Consider the following 17431-nt stretch of genomic DNA (forward strand, 5'->3'; position numbering starts at 1 on the left):
AAAATAATCGTTTAATTCTTAGAAACACTTGTTTAAAATCTCATTCATAATCGAATTACAAAACATAACTCCATTTTCACTTGCATAGTAAACCAGGATCCTCGAAACATGACTCTTCCTCTGGTGTGTACAATCAAGCCGGTGCCGTACCGTGATCCTGAAAGAACCTGAAACACAAACATAACACAAAACACTGTAAGCACGAAGCTTAGTGAGTTCCCCAAAATACCACACATAACACATATTAGCCACTCGAGGCTATAACTCTGTGGGTCCGTGGACCCTGCTTTGTGAACCCTCCGGTTCTAGCTCTGTGAACCTTCCGGTTCTAACTCTGGGAACCCTCCGGTTCCAACTCTGTAAACATGCACAACATAAATCACATAGAAATAATACAGTACAACACATAACATACATAGCGTACAAATACTCTGTCACATAACTCTGGTTACCTACTTAAGGTAAAGTATAGTGAGAAGACTCACTTGGCAAGCAGAAAGTAGATATCCCCACACTTGAATCTTGAACTCGCCACCGCCTAACACGTAAGGCAAATACTCTCATGAATATAACTCTCGAGACTAGAATCAACCCTCTCATGGCACCCTCTTAAGGGTAAAAGACTATTTTACCCCTCTCTTGGCCCAAAGGCCACATCGCTGACCAAACCCTAAAATTCAACGGTCAACTCTTGGTCAAAGTCAAAGTCCTCAGTCAAAGTCAACCCTCCTGGTTGACCCTGCTCGCCGAGTCAACCCGTTGACTCGTCGAGCCCCCATGCTCAGAACTTCCCCAATCCGCGACTCAACTCACCGAGTCACCCCGAGACTCGCCGAGTCCTACAACTCTGAGTCCACTCGCACGCAACTCACCGAGTCATCCCTTGACTCGCCGATTCTCGACTCAACCAGAAAATATTGGGACTCTTCGACAAGACTCGCCGAGTCCAAGAACAGACTCGCCGAGTCTAAGGCTATCTTCAACCTACTCGCCGAGTTGTTCTTCCAACTCGTCGAGTTCCAACTTATCTTCAAGAAACTCGTCGAGTCATCCCATATGACTCGCCGAGTACCACCGGTCTGAATCCATACAGAAGCACTCCAGGCCATGCAATTGATCCAAGACATAGATCTAGCCTCCTACAACCCATCCATCGCATAAAGTGGCAATCTTTACGTGAATCCAAAGAGATCTATGCATTTTCACTCTAGGGTTTGGGTTTGGGACAAGATAGCTCCATCAACCACTCACAAACAGGGACTTTCATGCATTCCAACCCTTCTCCATTCCAGATCTGAGGTAGCAACCTCAGATCTAACCTCTAAACTCCAATACATCCAAAGATATGATCTCTAACACCCCCAAAATGATGCATCTAAGAAATAGCAGCTCAAAAACGAGATATTACCTCAAAGGAACGCCCCAACTGCAATGAAACTCGAATCCAAGCAAAGCCCCTTGCTCCAAGCCTCTTACCCTTCAAGATTTCCTCAACAATTGTTTCTCCAAGCTTCCAAATGCACTTGATCCACTCACACACGAGGGTTAGGGTTTTTGGACTTGAGGATGAGTAAGGAGGCTGGGGGAATGGATGTTATGTTCTTTATATGGGGCTCAACCCTGAGAATTAGGGTTTTCTCCACTCAGCGCCTACTCGCCGAGTCGGCCACTTAACACGCGACCAAGTCGCGACTCTACTCGCCGAGTCCGCACATGGACTCGTCGAGTCGCTCTTTCCCAATTTACTCTTTTAGCCCTTCAACTCTACTCTTGATATTTCGGGATGTTACAATTCTCCCCCACTTAAATTAAGCTTCGTCCTCGAAGCCTACGACAACTCAACTCCAAAATACTCCCACGACGCGCCACCTGGCCCTAACTGGACCAAGTTCCTCAAAGCATAACCATCGAACTCGAACTCACTTCCTCTTTCCTTGCGGTGTCTTGACCACCGTCTCAAACCGGGCAACGGCTGTACCCTCTGATAATCACACTCAATAATCGAGAATTACCCGAGATGCATCACTGCTCCAAATCTTAACAATCGCTCGACCCCCTACAAGCTAGAAATAATAGTGAACCACCAGATCCCCGATCCGAAACCCACTCTATCCATTCCATGCTGACAGAAAGACCCACTCTTCAATCTCAGAGCAACTCCCACGAGTCCTCTTCTTGCAATCACACACACATGCTGCACCAGCCCTCGCACTCTCAGGTTAGGAAAACCCGTCACACTGATGAAATCTCCAACATCCCCAGGAGGAACCACCACTACGCACACAACCCTTGATCAGAATCAAGCTGGGAGTCCCAGACTCGATCCCTACATTCATCTTGAGACTCTTGGCTCTACACCCGCGGAATCCCTTCCGCGTCCTCAGCAGACATCCCATCATGATGTCATTCCATACCACTGTCACAGACACAGTGTTCAACCACCATACTCCAAATCATCCATTCTTACTACTACTTTCACTTCCGTGAACCAACACTTCCCCCCCCCCCCCCCCCGGGGGTTACATACCTTTCTCTTCCCTTACCCAGGGAAATCCACTTGTCAACCTTGCCACTACTCCATGTATCGCACATGCTCTGGATCTGCTCGCAAGGACTCTCGGGTCCATGCGCTACCTCTCCCCAGCAAATGAGGGTCCGACACCTCCTCCCATACAACAGCTCAAAGGGTGGCATACCAATGCACTAATGATGGCTATTGATATAGTATAACTCAACCAAGGATAAATACGTGCTGCAACTCCCTTCGAAATCTAATACACATGCCCAAAGCATATCTTCGAGCGTCTGAATCGTTCGCTCGCTCTGAAGTGTCCTCAGAAATCGTCATGATAAGCTCTAGCTCATTTCTCATATCCCTCTTCGAGACTGAGCACCAGGTCAGCTATTGACTCCACAGCTGAGCCTCCAAAGGTCACCCATATCATGATCCAACTATCCCACTAACTTCTTCCCCGTGACCACTATCCCGGCCCAGTGACACGCAAGCCACGAAATTCTCTTTTCCTCATGCGAGAAAAATATAATCCAACCGAGGATCGTCTCAACTCTGATCTCTGGTTTCTGCTGCGCATATCCCTTGCGCATCTCGCCGCATCTCCCGACAGAGACGGAGACCCCAGTCTCGCCCCCGGTTGAACACCCAGGCTCCAAAAACTCAATACTAGGGCTACTCAAGCCCAAAACTCTTCCACATCATACACTGATCGGAGAACATTCCATCATCACATTCTCTTGCCATCTAGTGAGTACTACGGCTCCCCGCAATATCACAACACCCTCTGACTGGTGAGTACTACGGCTCCCCGCAGTATCACAACACCCTCTGACTAGTGAGTACTATGGCTCCCCGCAGTATCACAACACCCTCTGACTAGTGAGTACTACGGCTCCCCGCAGTATCACAACACCCTCTGACTAGTGAGTACTATGGCACCCCGCAGTATCACAACACCCTTTGACTAGTGAGTACTACGGCTCCCCGCAGTATCACAACGCCCTCTGACTAATGAGTACTACGGCTCCCCGCAGTATCACAACACTCTCTGACCCCACTAGCTCATGCTCCGCAGACTAACATAGGCAACTACCCATACTCGACTCGAATATGCATCACAGACTCTGGAGGCAATTGACATAACGAAATGCTCACCCTTGCGAAGATCCACTCTCTTAAATAATCTCCCTGGATGCCCATACTCGAAGGGCTCCCACTAGATCCATAGATACCTGATATACCACAAGTCGTCTCAACTCAAGATTCACGAATAACTCCGAAATAAAGATATCAATACCCGGATACCTCGGAACACCCCCACCGAACATCACAAGATCCTGCCACAACCACTGATCTCCTGCCCCAAGCACCATATAGATGCAATAATACATTTCCTCGGAACCCCATAATTAGATCTCCATTTTTCCCAAATTGCAACTTCGGTGTATCCAATTTCTCAATTGGAATACGAGAAAACGCTAACGCTACGAAATACGCTGATAATTCTCCGAAACCCTTTTTCTACCGCTCAAAATCCAAGCAAGGATACGCATACCGACCCGGGAGTTGGCTGCCCAATCATGCTGTAACAACGCAAATTTTCAAACAATTTTTTTCATTTAAAATAAAGTGATTTTACTCAACCAATAACATTTATTCCGCGTTTCATATCAAATACATATATAAAATCCCCAAGATCTCAAATAGCAGCAGTGTGTATGCATCATGCCGGCGCCTTCCCACGGTCCTCGCTAGTACCTGAAACACATACATAACAACTTGTAAGCATAAATGCTTAGTGAGTTCCCCAGTATACGACTTACGCATATATGCCTTTCCAGGCCCTGACCTTCCGGTCCACAATACATTGCCTTCCGGCCCGTAACGTAATTGCCTTTCGGCCCATAACATATTGCCTTCCGGCCCGTAACATATTGCCTTCCGGCCCATAACATATTGCCTTCCGGCCCGTAACATATTGCCTTCCGGCCCATAACATTTACGACACATAATACGTTTAATCTAGCACACATAGCACATATATCATACATCATACCTGACCTTTCTATCACATAACATATCGCCTTCCGGCCCGTATAAACATACCTATCACGCATAGCAACTACTTTTCTATTTGTAGCATAAATAACACATATCATATTCGACCTTCCGGTCTCACAGTCAAACCCTTCCGGGTGTAGTATAGTCAGAAGACTCACCTCGTGGTAATGAAAACTATCAACTCTTGAAACCACTCGCACTCGATCCGCCGATCCGCAGACTCCCTATAATACCATATACCCTTATTAATACTCTTATCATCCAGGACAACTGACCCTAAGAAATTACATGCAGGTCAACTCTGGTCAACGGTCAACTTGACCGGACTCGTCGAGTGCAAAGGCGACTCGACGAGTCTAGACGTCCTCCCCAACTTTCCCTGTTGTTCCCTTTCTACTCGTCGAGTATCCCCCTTGACTCGACGAGATCCACGTGGGAGAATCGCGGGGCCACCCCGACTCCACTCGCCGAGTCTGAAGAACAACTCGGCGAGTCCCAGTGAATCTTCAAGCTACTCGCCGAGTCTGAAGAACAACTCGGCGAGTCCATGCCATGCAGACGAGCAACTGCTTCCTGAAATACGTATGGTCCCGAGATAAACAATCATGGGACTTCCTGGACTTCTAAACATCTTATTACTGGGGTATAAACGTCTGGGTATAACATAATAACCCATCTAACCACTAAATGGGTTTCATAAACCCTAGATTCGTATACACATCAAAATAACAGAAATGGTCCGAGTATTACCTGAAAACGCACTCTCTGTGTCCCCAAGCCTCAGGACTCGATCCTCCTTGATATTCCTTTGGCCAAACTCTTCTTCTTCTTCTTGCCTAACAAGTTCCTCCAAGTTCCAATAGCTTTCTCTCCTGCTCTAGACGTCCACAACGATTAGGGTTCTTCTCAATCGGCCAAAAGACGGACAATGACGGCCTAAGAAGCGTTATATACGATCCAAAACCAAACGGCTAGGGTTTCTGCTGAACAGCGCCGACTCGCCGAGTCCATATCTGGACTCGTCGAGTCCAGTCGCGAACCCGCGACCAAGCCTGCGGTCCTACTCGGCGAGTCTGGCTCCAACTCGCCGAGTCCCTTCCTAAAATGCCCCCAAAAATAGTTTTAAAGCAATACCTGAAATTCCGGGCTGTTACACATGCTCTATCTACTTGCAACAACACTGACCACTACCAGGTTCCTGACCATTAACAACTGCCGTGGAGACATTCATCCTTCTCAAACGAGTACTTCCCGCATTAACTCACTCTGACCCCTTTCCTCGATCACCGACATCTCTGGTCTCATGATTTCTTACCGCAGATCTCTATACTCCACTTATAACTGCTCTTGACAAATCTCTGCTTTCTTACATACGGTACCCGGTTCTCCCCCAGTTAGGGTTCGAACCATCACCAATTAGCACACAACCAACCCACAACTATTTTCACCAGCAAAATCGCACCTGCCCCTTGGAAAGTGCTACACAACGCCCGATAATCCCCTTTAAGGAAATCAGTCGACCTCATATACTCTGAACCTCTGATGAACTCCTCAAGAACTTCTCGTCACGACTGCCTCTAGTCGTTCCAAATCTCGTACCAATCTAGTACCAAACAACTCAACTGCTCAATAACATCCCTGGCTCATAGACTGAACCACAAAATCATCGTACCCCTCACCTCAACTCATCAACCAACGTTCCAACACTCGGATCATCCCAAGAACAGGGACCCACTCCCATATTCAATACCCAACATAGATAGAAAACTCTCTGCACTGCTAACCTCGACTGAACTCCCCACTGATACCACTACAATACATCCTACTATAGTCAAATAGGTGTAGTGTGGTCCTCGACTATCTCAGTCCCAACTGACTATCTGCTCATGATAAATCACTGCCTCGCGGCACACATGCTACCTGATACTCTGGTGAAGAATCATCATCAATGACAACCTGCAGGGTTACCCCCAAACCCAAAACTTAAACATCATGTTTCTCATGTTTTGCACACGAACATAATCAGTACCACCCAGATCATAGAAGGTGACATCCCCTCTTATCGACTGATCGCTCAACTCAGATTGAAATTCTCCCCTCTCTCTGACCCTTACTTAAATACTCTGAGAGGCTCTCAATCTCCCTCTCAAGGGACGCCTCTTCGAACTCAATCATGACCGGATAACCGGAGAACCACAAGCATCATTCACTACGAACCATGGTACTCATTCCATGACATCTCTTCCCAATATGCTCCGGTGTATGGTACCCGAACCATAACATCACTCCTCAATCCGCTCCGATGTATGGTACTCGAACCATAACATCACTCCTCAATCTGCTCCGATGTATGGTACCCGAACCATAACATCACTCCTCAATCCGCTCTGATGTATGGTACTCGAACCATAACATCACTCCTCAATCCGCTCCGATGTATGGTACCCGAACCATAACATCACTCCTCAATCCGCTCCGATGTATGGTACTCGAACCATAGCATCACTCCTCAAGCCGCTCCGATGTATGGTACTCGAACTATAACATCACTCCTCAATCTGCTCCGATGTATGGTACTCGAACCATAACATCACTCCTCAATCCGCTCCGATGTATGGTACTCAAACCATAACATCACTCCTCAATCCGCTCCGATGTATGGTACTCGAACCATAACATCACTCCTCAATCCGCTCCGATGTATGGTACTCGAACCATAACATCACTCCTCAATCTGCTCCTTAGAACCTACAGAATACCCCCTGTATCAAGTATGGGTCCTCTGCTTTCAGTAGTACGGGCCCATACTACCTGCCACATCTACCCATACTTTCCACACGGGCCATCCCAGAGCTCCTAAGTAGCTGCCCGACCTGCTCTTTCACCAATCCCATCGCGCGTGCTCGCTCCCCAGCGAAATTCTCTACCCTACCAGCGCACTCATCTGGCTAAGGTTACTCCCTAGGCTCTTCCTTGGTCCTCCTACTTCTTTGCTATCAGCTGCAGAAGAGCTCCTAATGATGCCAACCATCTACCTCTTGAATATCGTCATATTCACTTGGTAGCCGACTCCCATCATCGAGAGTTCCACAAAGCACAAAGCAAGCAACATTCGAGCATCGAAGAATACATAGAACTCACTCTCGGTGATAACCCCACTTTCTCGGCTCATCCTCGAAAGTACCACCGAACTCTGTAACTCTACCCCTCATGGGTTCTAACTGGATACTCTCACTCATCACATACTTAAAAGCATAACACATATAACAACAAGTCCTAGGCTAAGGCATCACAAATCAGGCCACTCTAGTCCTAAGATATGAAATACCTAGCCTGTCTCTAGCATGCAATAATATCTCATAAAGTGCATCATAAATATCTCATAACACAAAAGTAAGGGTATTTTGGGAAATCACCGTTCGGGCTCTGGCTGATTGTACACACTGCTCTTTCTCACTTTCTCTTGGAACTCTTATTCACTTTTAGAAATTCATTTCTTTTGAAAACTTTTCTTACTTCCTCAGCTTGAGTCCAGATTTACCCGAAGGCGCATCCGAATCCCTCAAACCAAGGCTCTGATACCAACTTGTAACACCGTAAATTTCAAAACAATTTTTCATTTAAAAATAATCGTTTAATTCTTAGAAACACTTGTTTAAAATCTCATTCATAATCGAATTACAAAACATAACTCCATTTTCACTTGCATAGTAAACCAGGATCCTCGAAACATGACTCTTCCTCTGGTGTGTACAATCAAGCCGGTGCCGTACCGTGATCCTGAAAGAACCTGAAACACAAACATAACACAAAACACTATAAGCACGAAGCTTAGTGAGTTCCCCAAAATACCACACATAACACATATTAGCCACTCGAGGCTGTAACTCTGTGGGTCTGTGGACCCTGCTCTGTGAACCCTCTGGTTCTAGCTCTGTGAACATTCCAGTTCTAACTCTGGGAACCCTCCGGTTCCAACTCTATAAACTTGCACAACATAAATCACATAGAAATAATGCAGTACAACACATAACATACATAGCATACAAATACTCTGTCACATAACTCTGGTTACCTACTCAAGGTAAAGTATAGTGAGAAGACTCACTTGGCAAGCAGAAAGCAGATATCCCCACACTTGAATCTCGAACTCGCCACCGCCTAACACGTAAGGCAAATACTCTCATGAATATAACTCTCGAGACTAGAATTAACCCTCTCATGGCACCCTCTTAAGGGTAAAAGACTATTTTACCCCTCTCTTGGCCCAAAGGCCACATCGCTGACCAAACCCTAAAAGTCAACGGTCAACTCTTGGTCAAAGTCAAAGTCCTCAGTCAAAGTCAACCCTCCTGGTTGACCCTGCTCGCCGAGTCAACTCGTCGAATCGTCGAGCCCCCATGCTCAGAACTTCCCCAATCCGCGACTCAACTCGCCGAGTCACCCCGAGACTCGCCGAGTCCCACAACTCTGAGTCCACTCGCACGCAACTCACCGAGTCATCCCTTGACTCGCCGATTCTCGACTCAACCAAAAATTATTGGGACTCTTCGACAAGACTCGCCGAGTCCAAGAACAGACTCGCCGAGTCTAAGGCTATCTTCAACCTACTCGCCGAGTTGTTCTTCCAACTCGTCGAGTTCCAACTTATCTTCAAGAAACTCGTCGAGTCATCCCATGTGACTCGCCGAGTACCACCGGTCTGAATCCATACAGAAGCACTCCAGGCCATGCAATTGATCCAAGACATTGATCTAGCCTCCTACAACCCATCCATCGCGTAAAGTGGCAATCTTTACGTGAATCCAAAGAGATCTATGCATTTTCACTCTAGGGTTTGGGTTTGGGACAAGATAGCTCCATCAACCACCCACAAATAGGGACTTTCATGCATTCCAACCCTTCTCCATTCCAGATCTGAGGTAGCAACCTCAGATCTAACCTCTAAACTCCAATACATCCAAAGATATGATCTCTAACACCCCCAAAATGATGCATCTAAGAAATAGCAGCTCAAAAACGAGATATTACCTCAAAGGAACGCCCCAACTGCAATGAAACTCGAATCCAAGCAAAGCCCCTTGCTCCAAGCCTCTTACCCTTCAAGATTTCCTCAACAATTGTTTCTCCAAGCTTCTAAATGCACTTGATCCACTCACACACGAGGGTTAGGGTTTCTGGACTTGAGGATGAGTAAGGAGGCTGGGGAAATGGATGTTATGTTCTTTATATAGGGCTCAACCCCGAGAATTAGGGTTTTCTCCACTCAGCGCCTACTCGCCGAGTCCATTACACTGACTCGCCGAGTCGGCCACTTAACACGCGACCAAGTCGCGACTCTACTCACCGAGTCCGCACATGGACTCGTCGAGTCGCTCTTTCCCAATTTACTCTTTTAGCCCTTCAACTCTACTCTTGATATTTCGGGATGTTACATCGAGAGTACCAAGCTAATTTGTATGCTTATTCACACCTTGTTTGTGATCCTCGGTATCCCAGTTACAAACTTAAAGGGCATAATCGAGATTAAATGTAACATACACGTTTTGAAATCGTGTTTTGTAATGAATAAAATTGTAAAATACTATGTGAAATTGAGTGTTGAGTTCTAACAGATGGTTTTTACTAGAAATGAAGTAAAACTATGTTTAGAATCACTCATAAAATATTGGAAGTCTTATGAGATTCCAATTAATAGTCAAATAATGAAAATTTAGCGAAAATATAAAATTTAAAATAAGTAAAATTTTATTATTTGATGTTATAGAGAATCTCGCTAGAAGTGTTTAAGCGAAAACCTGATCGAAATCCGAGTTATAACGAAGAAGTTATGACCAATCGAAGATTCGCGACAAAACCGGCACAACGCCGAATGACGTAAAAAGTGATTTTTTGATAATATACTTTTTAGCCTTAGTAATCTAAATGAAAGTTGTAGTATTCGTTAAACCGAGAAGTTCGATAAAAAGAATGCCAAAATCTGACTTCGTATGAGGAAGTTATGATTTTTCGAAGTTTTAGCTTAGCAGTAGACAGCTAAAAACTCGAATTTTAGATCGAGTGATTTTTAGCCGACACAACCTAAACGAGAATTGAAGGTCTCATCATTTGTAGTACAACGGTAACAAGTTTGACGAAAACAGATGTCGGATGAAGAAGTTATGGATTTTTAACAGATTTTCATGTCCTGGTCTGTTAAAAATAATAATATTAAAATTTAAATCAAATTTAGCCAACGAAGTCTAAACGAAAGTTGTAGAGCATAATTTTAGCTACGCGTGTATATAAAGAACGTTAAAAACGGAGTTCATACGCGAAAGTTATGAATTTTTGAAGTTATTAAATAAAAATAAAGGAAAAATCAAAATCTTATCCGAGGCCGTACGCCCCGCATACACGAGGTTACGCCCAACGTACCTCGCACGTATCCGCTCCGGAGTCAGCCACGTAGTCCGTCTTCGCATGGTCGCCACATAGAAGCCACGTCTGAGGCCCAAATTCCGAGCTGGTGACACCTCGCGTATGTCCAGCGTACTTCGGTACGCCCAACGTACTCCGAGGCTTCGGCCTACTATAAATAGTAAGTGAGATTCTCCGGAAATGTTTGCTTATTTTCACTCTTTTACACCCTTTTTCACCCATTTAACCCACTTTTAACCCCTCGAAGTCCCGGTATCATCCCTGACATTTGAAGCAAGCCCAGACGCCCCGAAGTTCCCGAGAAAATCTTACTTTCAAGTCGAAACTCTGCCCGAGTAAAGTCCTGTTTTCAAGAAAACTTAAGGTTTTCAACTACGAAAGTCATATTTAGAGCCGAAGTGCTGCCCAAATTATTATTTTGACCCCCAGTTAATTTAAGGTGAGTTTAATATATAGGAACAATTGTATGTGATGTGTTATATGTGCTATGTGCTTCTCAGTGTTATTATTCCGAGTTATTTTTCCGTGTTATTTTTATTCTGCTATTTTGATAGCAAAAGTAATACCTTTGACCATGTGATCAGTGAAAAGACTTAGATTCACATTGGTAATGGTACGAAGCCTCTGCCCATGTAGAGCATGTTCCCCGTAAGTGAATGACTTATATTTAAATGACATTGGCAGAAGATTAAATAGGGCGTGAAAACCTGAAATCTACTGAAATGTTAAACAGTGTGTGAAGACCTGAAATGTACTGAAATGTTAAACAGGGCGTGAAAACCTGAAATCTACTGAAATGCTAATTAGGGCGTGAAAAACTGAAATCTATCATATTGATAATCAGAAATTATATGTCTTCTGTGCCATTTGGGCCAAAGTTTTATTGATGCATATCAAGTATTGAAATTGTTATGTCTCATTAATCGTAAATCTTTGAATCAAATCTTGAGTTGATAATGAAAGCGTGACATATGATACACATATGTTATTGTTGTTCTTGTTCCCTTTTGCTTCTGTCATATTGGTATATATAAGGCATAAGATTATATTGTATCTATTTATTGAATTCACTAAGCGTTATCGCTTATCCCTCTCAATATTTAACAATTGCAGGTGATGAGTATCCAATATAGTTTCATACAGCTGAAAGATTTAGAATAGTTAATACTATTTCTCTGTATTTTAATGTTTATGTATGTATATGAATAGTAGATTCCTGGGTAGATATGAAATGTAATAAAACTCAGGCGGTTTGTATCCAATCTTTTGTAATCACTTTATCAATATAAAACATTGTTTTATAAATATGCATGTAGCATGTTTTGAGGAAGTAACTTAAGAATAATATTGGAATAGTATGAAAGTTTGGGTCTTTCATAAATACGAAAATTGGGGTCTTTTATTAAACATGTCATTAAAAAGTTCAATGAATCTCAAAAGATCTAGAAATTTCATTTAAAATCTAATTCGTTAAAATTTCGTTTTTGTGGTGGAATTGGTAAATCGTCATTTACCTACCTTCAAATAGTTTACAATTGGATTACGGCATCCATCTTCCTAATTGTAAATTATTGTGTTGGGTCCTAGCCTTAATATTTCATTTGGGTGTTATATTAAGGATTAAATCAATTCACTTGAATTTTATCCCTTTTATAGATGTCGAGTTCCGATAACTATGGTCTTCCTCATCCTTTTGGAAAAAGCTTTCCGTCTAAAGATGACCCTCCAAGTGTCGATCAAGGTGAAACATCATTCCCTTCTTCGTGCATTGGTTGAACTGGAAATCATACTTCTCTTCCTCCACCTCCTCCAGTGATTCTCCCAGAACCACGTTTTCGTCAACTTGAAAAGTTCAAGATCACTCAAGCCCTATTGGCATGCAAACACCAAGATGGAAATTATGTGTGTGCACACGTCCTGAAGATGAAGTCGCACATTGACAGATTGGGAATGTTGGGTGTCATTTTCCCAAAGAAGCTAGCTGTTGATTTGGTTCTTCAATCACTTATTGAGATGTATAGTTAGTTTGTTAAGGACTATTATATGACTAAAAACGACGTGACCCTTAATGATCTGACATATTTGCTGATTTCTGCTGAAGCAGAAATGCTTTGGCGCACTGGTCAAACAAATTTGTTTGGAAGATATATTTCCCAATTTTCCATGGATCTTGACAATAGCGACATTGGTAGTCTAGAAAAGATTTCTCTTCCTAGTGGAAAGGGATCGGACAAGGTCAAACCGTTTGACCATATGGTAAAGAGAAAGGCTAGTTATGAGATAGTTCCATGTGCCGATGCTAAAGAGTCCATCTGTTTCTACTGCCGATTGAAGGGACATTGGAAGCGAAGCTGTCCTGACTACCTGAGAGATTTTAGAGATGGTAAAGTCAAATTGTATGACTCTGCTTCAGGATAAAAGAGAAAGAAGGAAGCATAAAAGAGGAGTAAGCTAAATCTGATCGTGAAAAATGGATTTCAGTCGGATGGTTCGATAATCAGATTTTTGAGCTAGTTTTTAGGAGTTACGATAGATTTCTTAGGAATATCTAAAAACATAGTTTTCATGTGTATTTGCATTGTAAGGAAATGTTTTCCTCACATTATCAATAAAGTGAATTTTGTGGTTTATATTATTTACTTTATAATTACTTGCAATGGCATTTATAAGAATTGGTCTTTATATTTCTATTAATAGCAATATTGGAAATGTATTTGATTCATACTTGTACCGCTTGTGGCAGTGTTATAATTTACTAAGAGAGGAAGGATTCTCATCATCCAAGTTTCAATTGGACAGAAACTTGGAGTAATGCGATTTGGATTGTGTAATGTATGAGAATCTTAATCTTTAGTAAATTAGGACTAAAGGATCTAGTACACATTGATGTGAAATCTTAATGCCATAATGTCTTTCAAATCCTCCTAGCCATTAACCACCTTCATTGGAAACACACTACCATTGTTGTCACCATTTCATCTCCGTCAACCACCTTCAACATCTCTGACCACCAACTCCAAGGATCAGTTCCATTTTAGGAGATCTGAAACAAATCATTTTTGTTTTTGTGGGTCGAAAAAAGACCACCGTCTTTATTCATACTATCATTTAAATAAAGGTTAGGGCAAAGTTACATAAACGGTCCATGTAGTTTAGGGAATTAATCACATAATATAAAAAAAAATGAAAAAAAAGAGGGTACAAATGTCAAAAAGACCATCTCTGTAATATCCAAATAACACACACAAAGTTTGTCCATTTTATTGAGAGTGAATTATACATGCTTATTATGTCATAGCTCACATACCATTTTTGTAATTTTCTTTAAAATCAATCTATTAATTTCACAGACTATTACAAAAAAATAAATAAATAAATAAATCTCTATTCTAATAAATGAATAGTTTTAATCCTTTTTTGTCAAATGTCAATCTAATACAACTTCCCATTAATATTATGTTATGTGTCATTTAAATATATTAGACAACTCATTTCAAAATTCAAATTTACATTTTCTAATTATATGTTAAATTTGAAGTTATAATAACTTTAAAAATTTTATATATCTATTAATTAATAATTTATTTAAAATAATTAATTAATAATTATAAATTTTTATTATGAAAATTTAATTAATTTTATAAGCGAAAATATCCGCAATAGCCAAAAAATAGGAGGTATTTTCAAAATTTAGACATGAAAATGGACATTTCCGGGTATAGACATGCATTACGCGGAGGTAACTTCGCGGAGCTCCGCGGAATCTACTGTAGCTCCACGGAATGGATCTTGAGTTTTTTTTTTTTTTTTTACGTTGATTTAATTACGATTTTGCCATTCCGCGGAGCTACAATAGATTCCGCGGAGCTCCGTGGAGGTAGCTCCGCGGAATGCATGTCTATACCCGGAAATGTCTATTTTCATGTCCAAAATTTGAAATTACCCCCTGTTTTTTTGACTATTACCGGTATTTTCTCATTTTATAACATGTGATTTTCACGGTTTATAAATTACTAAATAAATAACTTTTAGTAAATAAACATATAAATAACTTTGGGGCTCACCCCCTTGTTAGATTCATCCATCTTTGTTAATTGTTGCTGATGCGTTGCATATTTATCCATATTGATGAAAAATACAAGTTGATTGCGAATATATATAAAAGGAAAAGTACAATACATTGCATACGGTAATAGAATTTTTTAAGATAAATAAAAAAATATAAACAAACATATATTTATTGAAACGTTGACATTCCGGTTTTAAGCGGAAACGTTCAACAAAATAAATAAATAACTAAATAAACAACCAATCACACAAAGTAAACTACATACTTCGAAATTATTATATGGACATGTCTTAACAAGCACACTTCTTATTTACAAGCACACCTAAAACACTTAGAAGCACATACAACAATCTAAACACCATATAGAGCTTTGATCCCTTCAATATCGTCCGAGTTCAATTCTTTTGTTACACCTGCAGTGAAACTACCCCACATTATCGCGTTCTCAAACTCACTATGATCTAGCCCAAGTAGGTGTCCTATTTCGTGTAACGCCAAAGTCTCTACATCAAAAGCATTAGGCACTGCTCCAATAACCCAAGAATCATCAGCGTCGAAATGAAATATTCCATTTGTAGGTGCAAAAGCATGGGCCAACACTCCACCAGGTCCGTCAAATGCCCTGATATCTCCATGAGATCCACGTTGAAAACTAATCTTTAGGTCAGCACCCTGATAAGTTATTGCTCTTGAAAACGTAAAGTACCCAGAAGCATTAGCCCATGTCCTAAAAGCTTGAGCAACAGGAGGAATGAATCTTCTTGGGAAACGGGATCCAAAACCATAAGTTAGATGCTTTTTACCCGTGGGCCATTTACGTCTTCCTGGAAAGAATCGGTAATGGGAGATTGTATGTAAAGAATTATTGGTGTTATGGTTATGCTGAGTTTCTTTATCGGGAAACCCACAACGAGGCATGACCATCTGGGACACCGTTGGCCCATCCAGCGTCCCAGTGGCATTAAGATGATAGTAGACCTGATAAGACATGACGGCTGCTTCGAGCTCATCGTCAAAATTATCTTCTTCAAGATCTGTGACGTTATTAGGGTTTTTCTGGTAGTTTAAGTACCCGAAATGAGCAAGATAGAGTTTTAGATCACGGACGCCCTTCAGTTTCTCGCCCTTACGACATCCTTGCATGGCTTTAAGAAATTCAAAAGGTGATGGGGTCGTGTTATTACTCGATAACCCATATGGTTTTAAATGATCAGGGTAGTGCACATGGGAAAGCACTGGTAGCACAAGGTAAACAAGAAAGAAGACGCATGCAAAGGGAAGAAAGAGTGTAGAAGCCATTATAAATACCACGTTCAAAGCTTGAGACATGTTTACCAGGTTTATAACTTCTATTTATATGGATATTTCTCTTATGTTCTAATTTTTAAGTTAGTATTTTAAACCCATGAAAAAGAGATGGGAATTTCTTTGATGTTTGACACATGAATTTTGTACTTGGATATGATCGAAAATTTTTAATTATAGTTAAATCCTCTAAGAAAAAAAGTCAATAATTTGACTTCTACAATCAAGAAAAGTCATGTGAGATGAGTTATATTACCAAGATTTTTTAATTTATTTTAATTTACTTATTTTTTAATTTTAAATTATTTGTTTTTTCTATTATAAGATGTAATGTATTTATTAAAATACTATTCGAGAGAAATATTCTATGTATTGTATCTCATGACACTACAAGAATCTACCACTGTTTCGACGATACCTATTCTGAGAACAACTATTGTCGGTACAAGTCGGTCTCTACCGACGACATGTCGTCGGAACAGGGTTGGCCAAATGCCAAATTGACTAGTTTTTAAGTCAACGACATATCATTTGTGTAGGTAGGGCGCGAAAATAAAAATAAATCCCACTTTTTTTAAAATATATTCCGACGACATGTCGTCGGTATAAATTTTATAAAAATAATTTCTATTTTTTAATTTTAATGTCGCATATAAATGAGAATGATATCGTTACGTTGACCTCTATACCGATGACATGATGTCGGTATAGAGGTCGACCGATCCACATGAATTGTTTGTTGACCAATAGGTGTCAAGGACGTGTCCGGCATAAGATGTGGTTATCCATATGAACTCAACAACATGTCGTTGGCACAGGGTTTCACCTAAACGAATTATCAGTCTTCAAGTTCATTTGCAGCGCCGCACCTTACCTTTTTCTCTCGATTTCTCAACAACGTTTGACGTCGTCCGACCATCCCTCCGTCTGATTTCACCGATATTATCTTTCCTCCTATTTATGTTTGTTAATTTCAAAGATTTTGGATGCGATTTTGAGGTTTTTATGTTTCAATTTCTACAAAAATCTGGCCACCAAAGTCTTCAGAGACCCTTCTACAA

The 17431-nt window shown here is 41.5% G+C and overlaps 1 protein-coding gene across 1 annotated transcript; it reads right to left on the reverse strand.

Annotated features, from left to right (window-relative positions):
• Window positions 1-15211: 15211 nt before the first annotated feature.
• Window positions 15212-16410, reverse strand: LOC145094883 (metalloendoproteinase 1-like). Its single transcript, XM_079032869.1, has one exon. The coding sequence runs from the start codon at window positions 16392-16394 to the stop codon at window positions 15417-15419; it is 978 nt and encodes a 325-aa protein (XP_078888995.1). The 5' UTR covers window positions 16395-16410; the 3' UTR covers window positions 15212-15416.
• Between the last annotated feature and the right edge of the window lie 1021 nt (window positions 16411-17431).

Source organism: Lactuca serriola, chromosome 3, assembly GCF_051521515.1.
Source record: "Lactuca serriola cultivar US96UC23 chromosome 3, Lser_US96UC23_V15, whole genome shotgun sequence".
Taxonomy (NCBI): domain Eukaryota; kingdom Viridiplantae; phylum Streptophyta; class Magnoliopsida; order Asterales; family Asteraceae; genus Lactuca; species Lactuca serriola.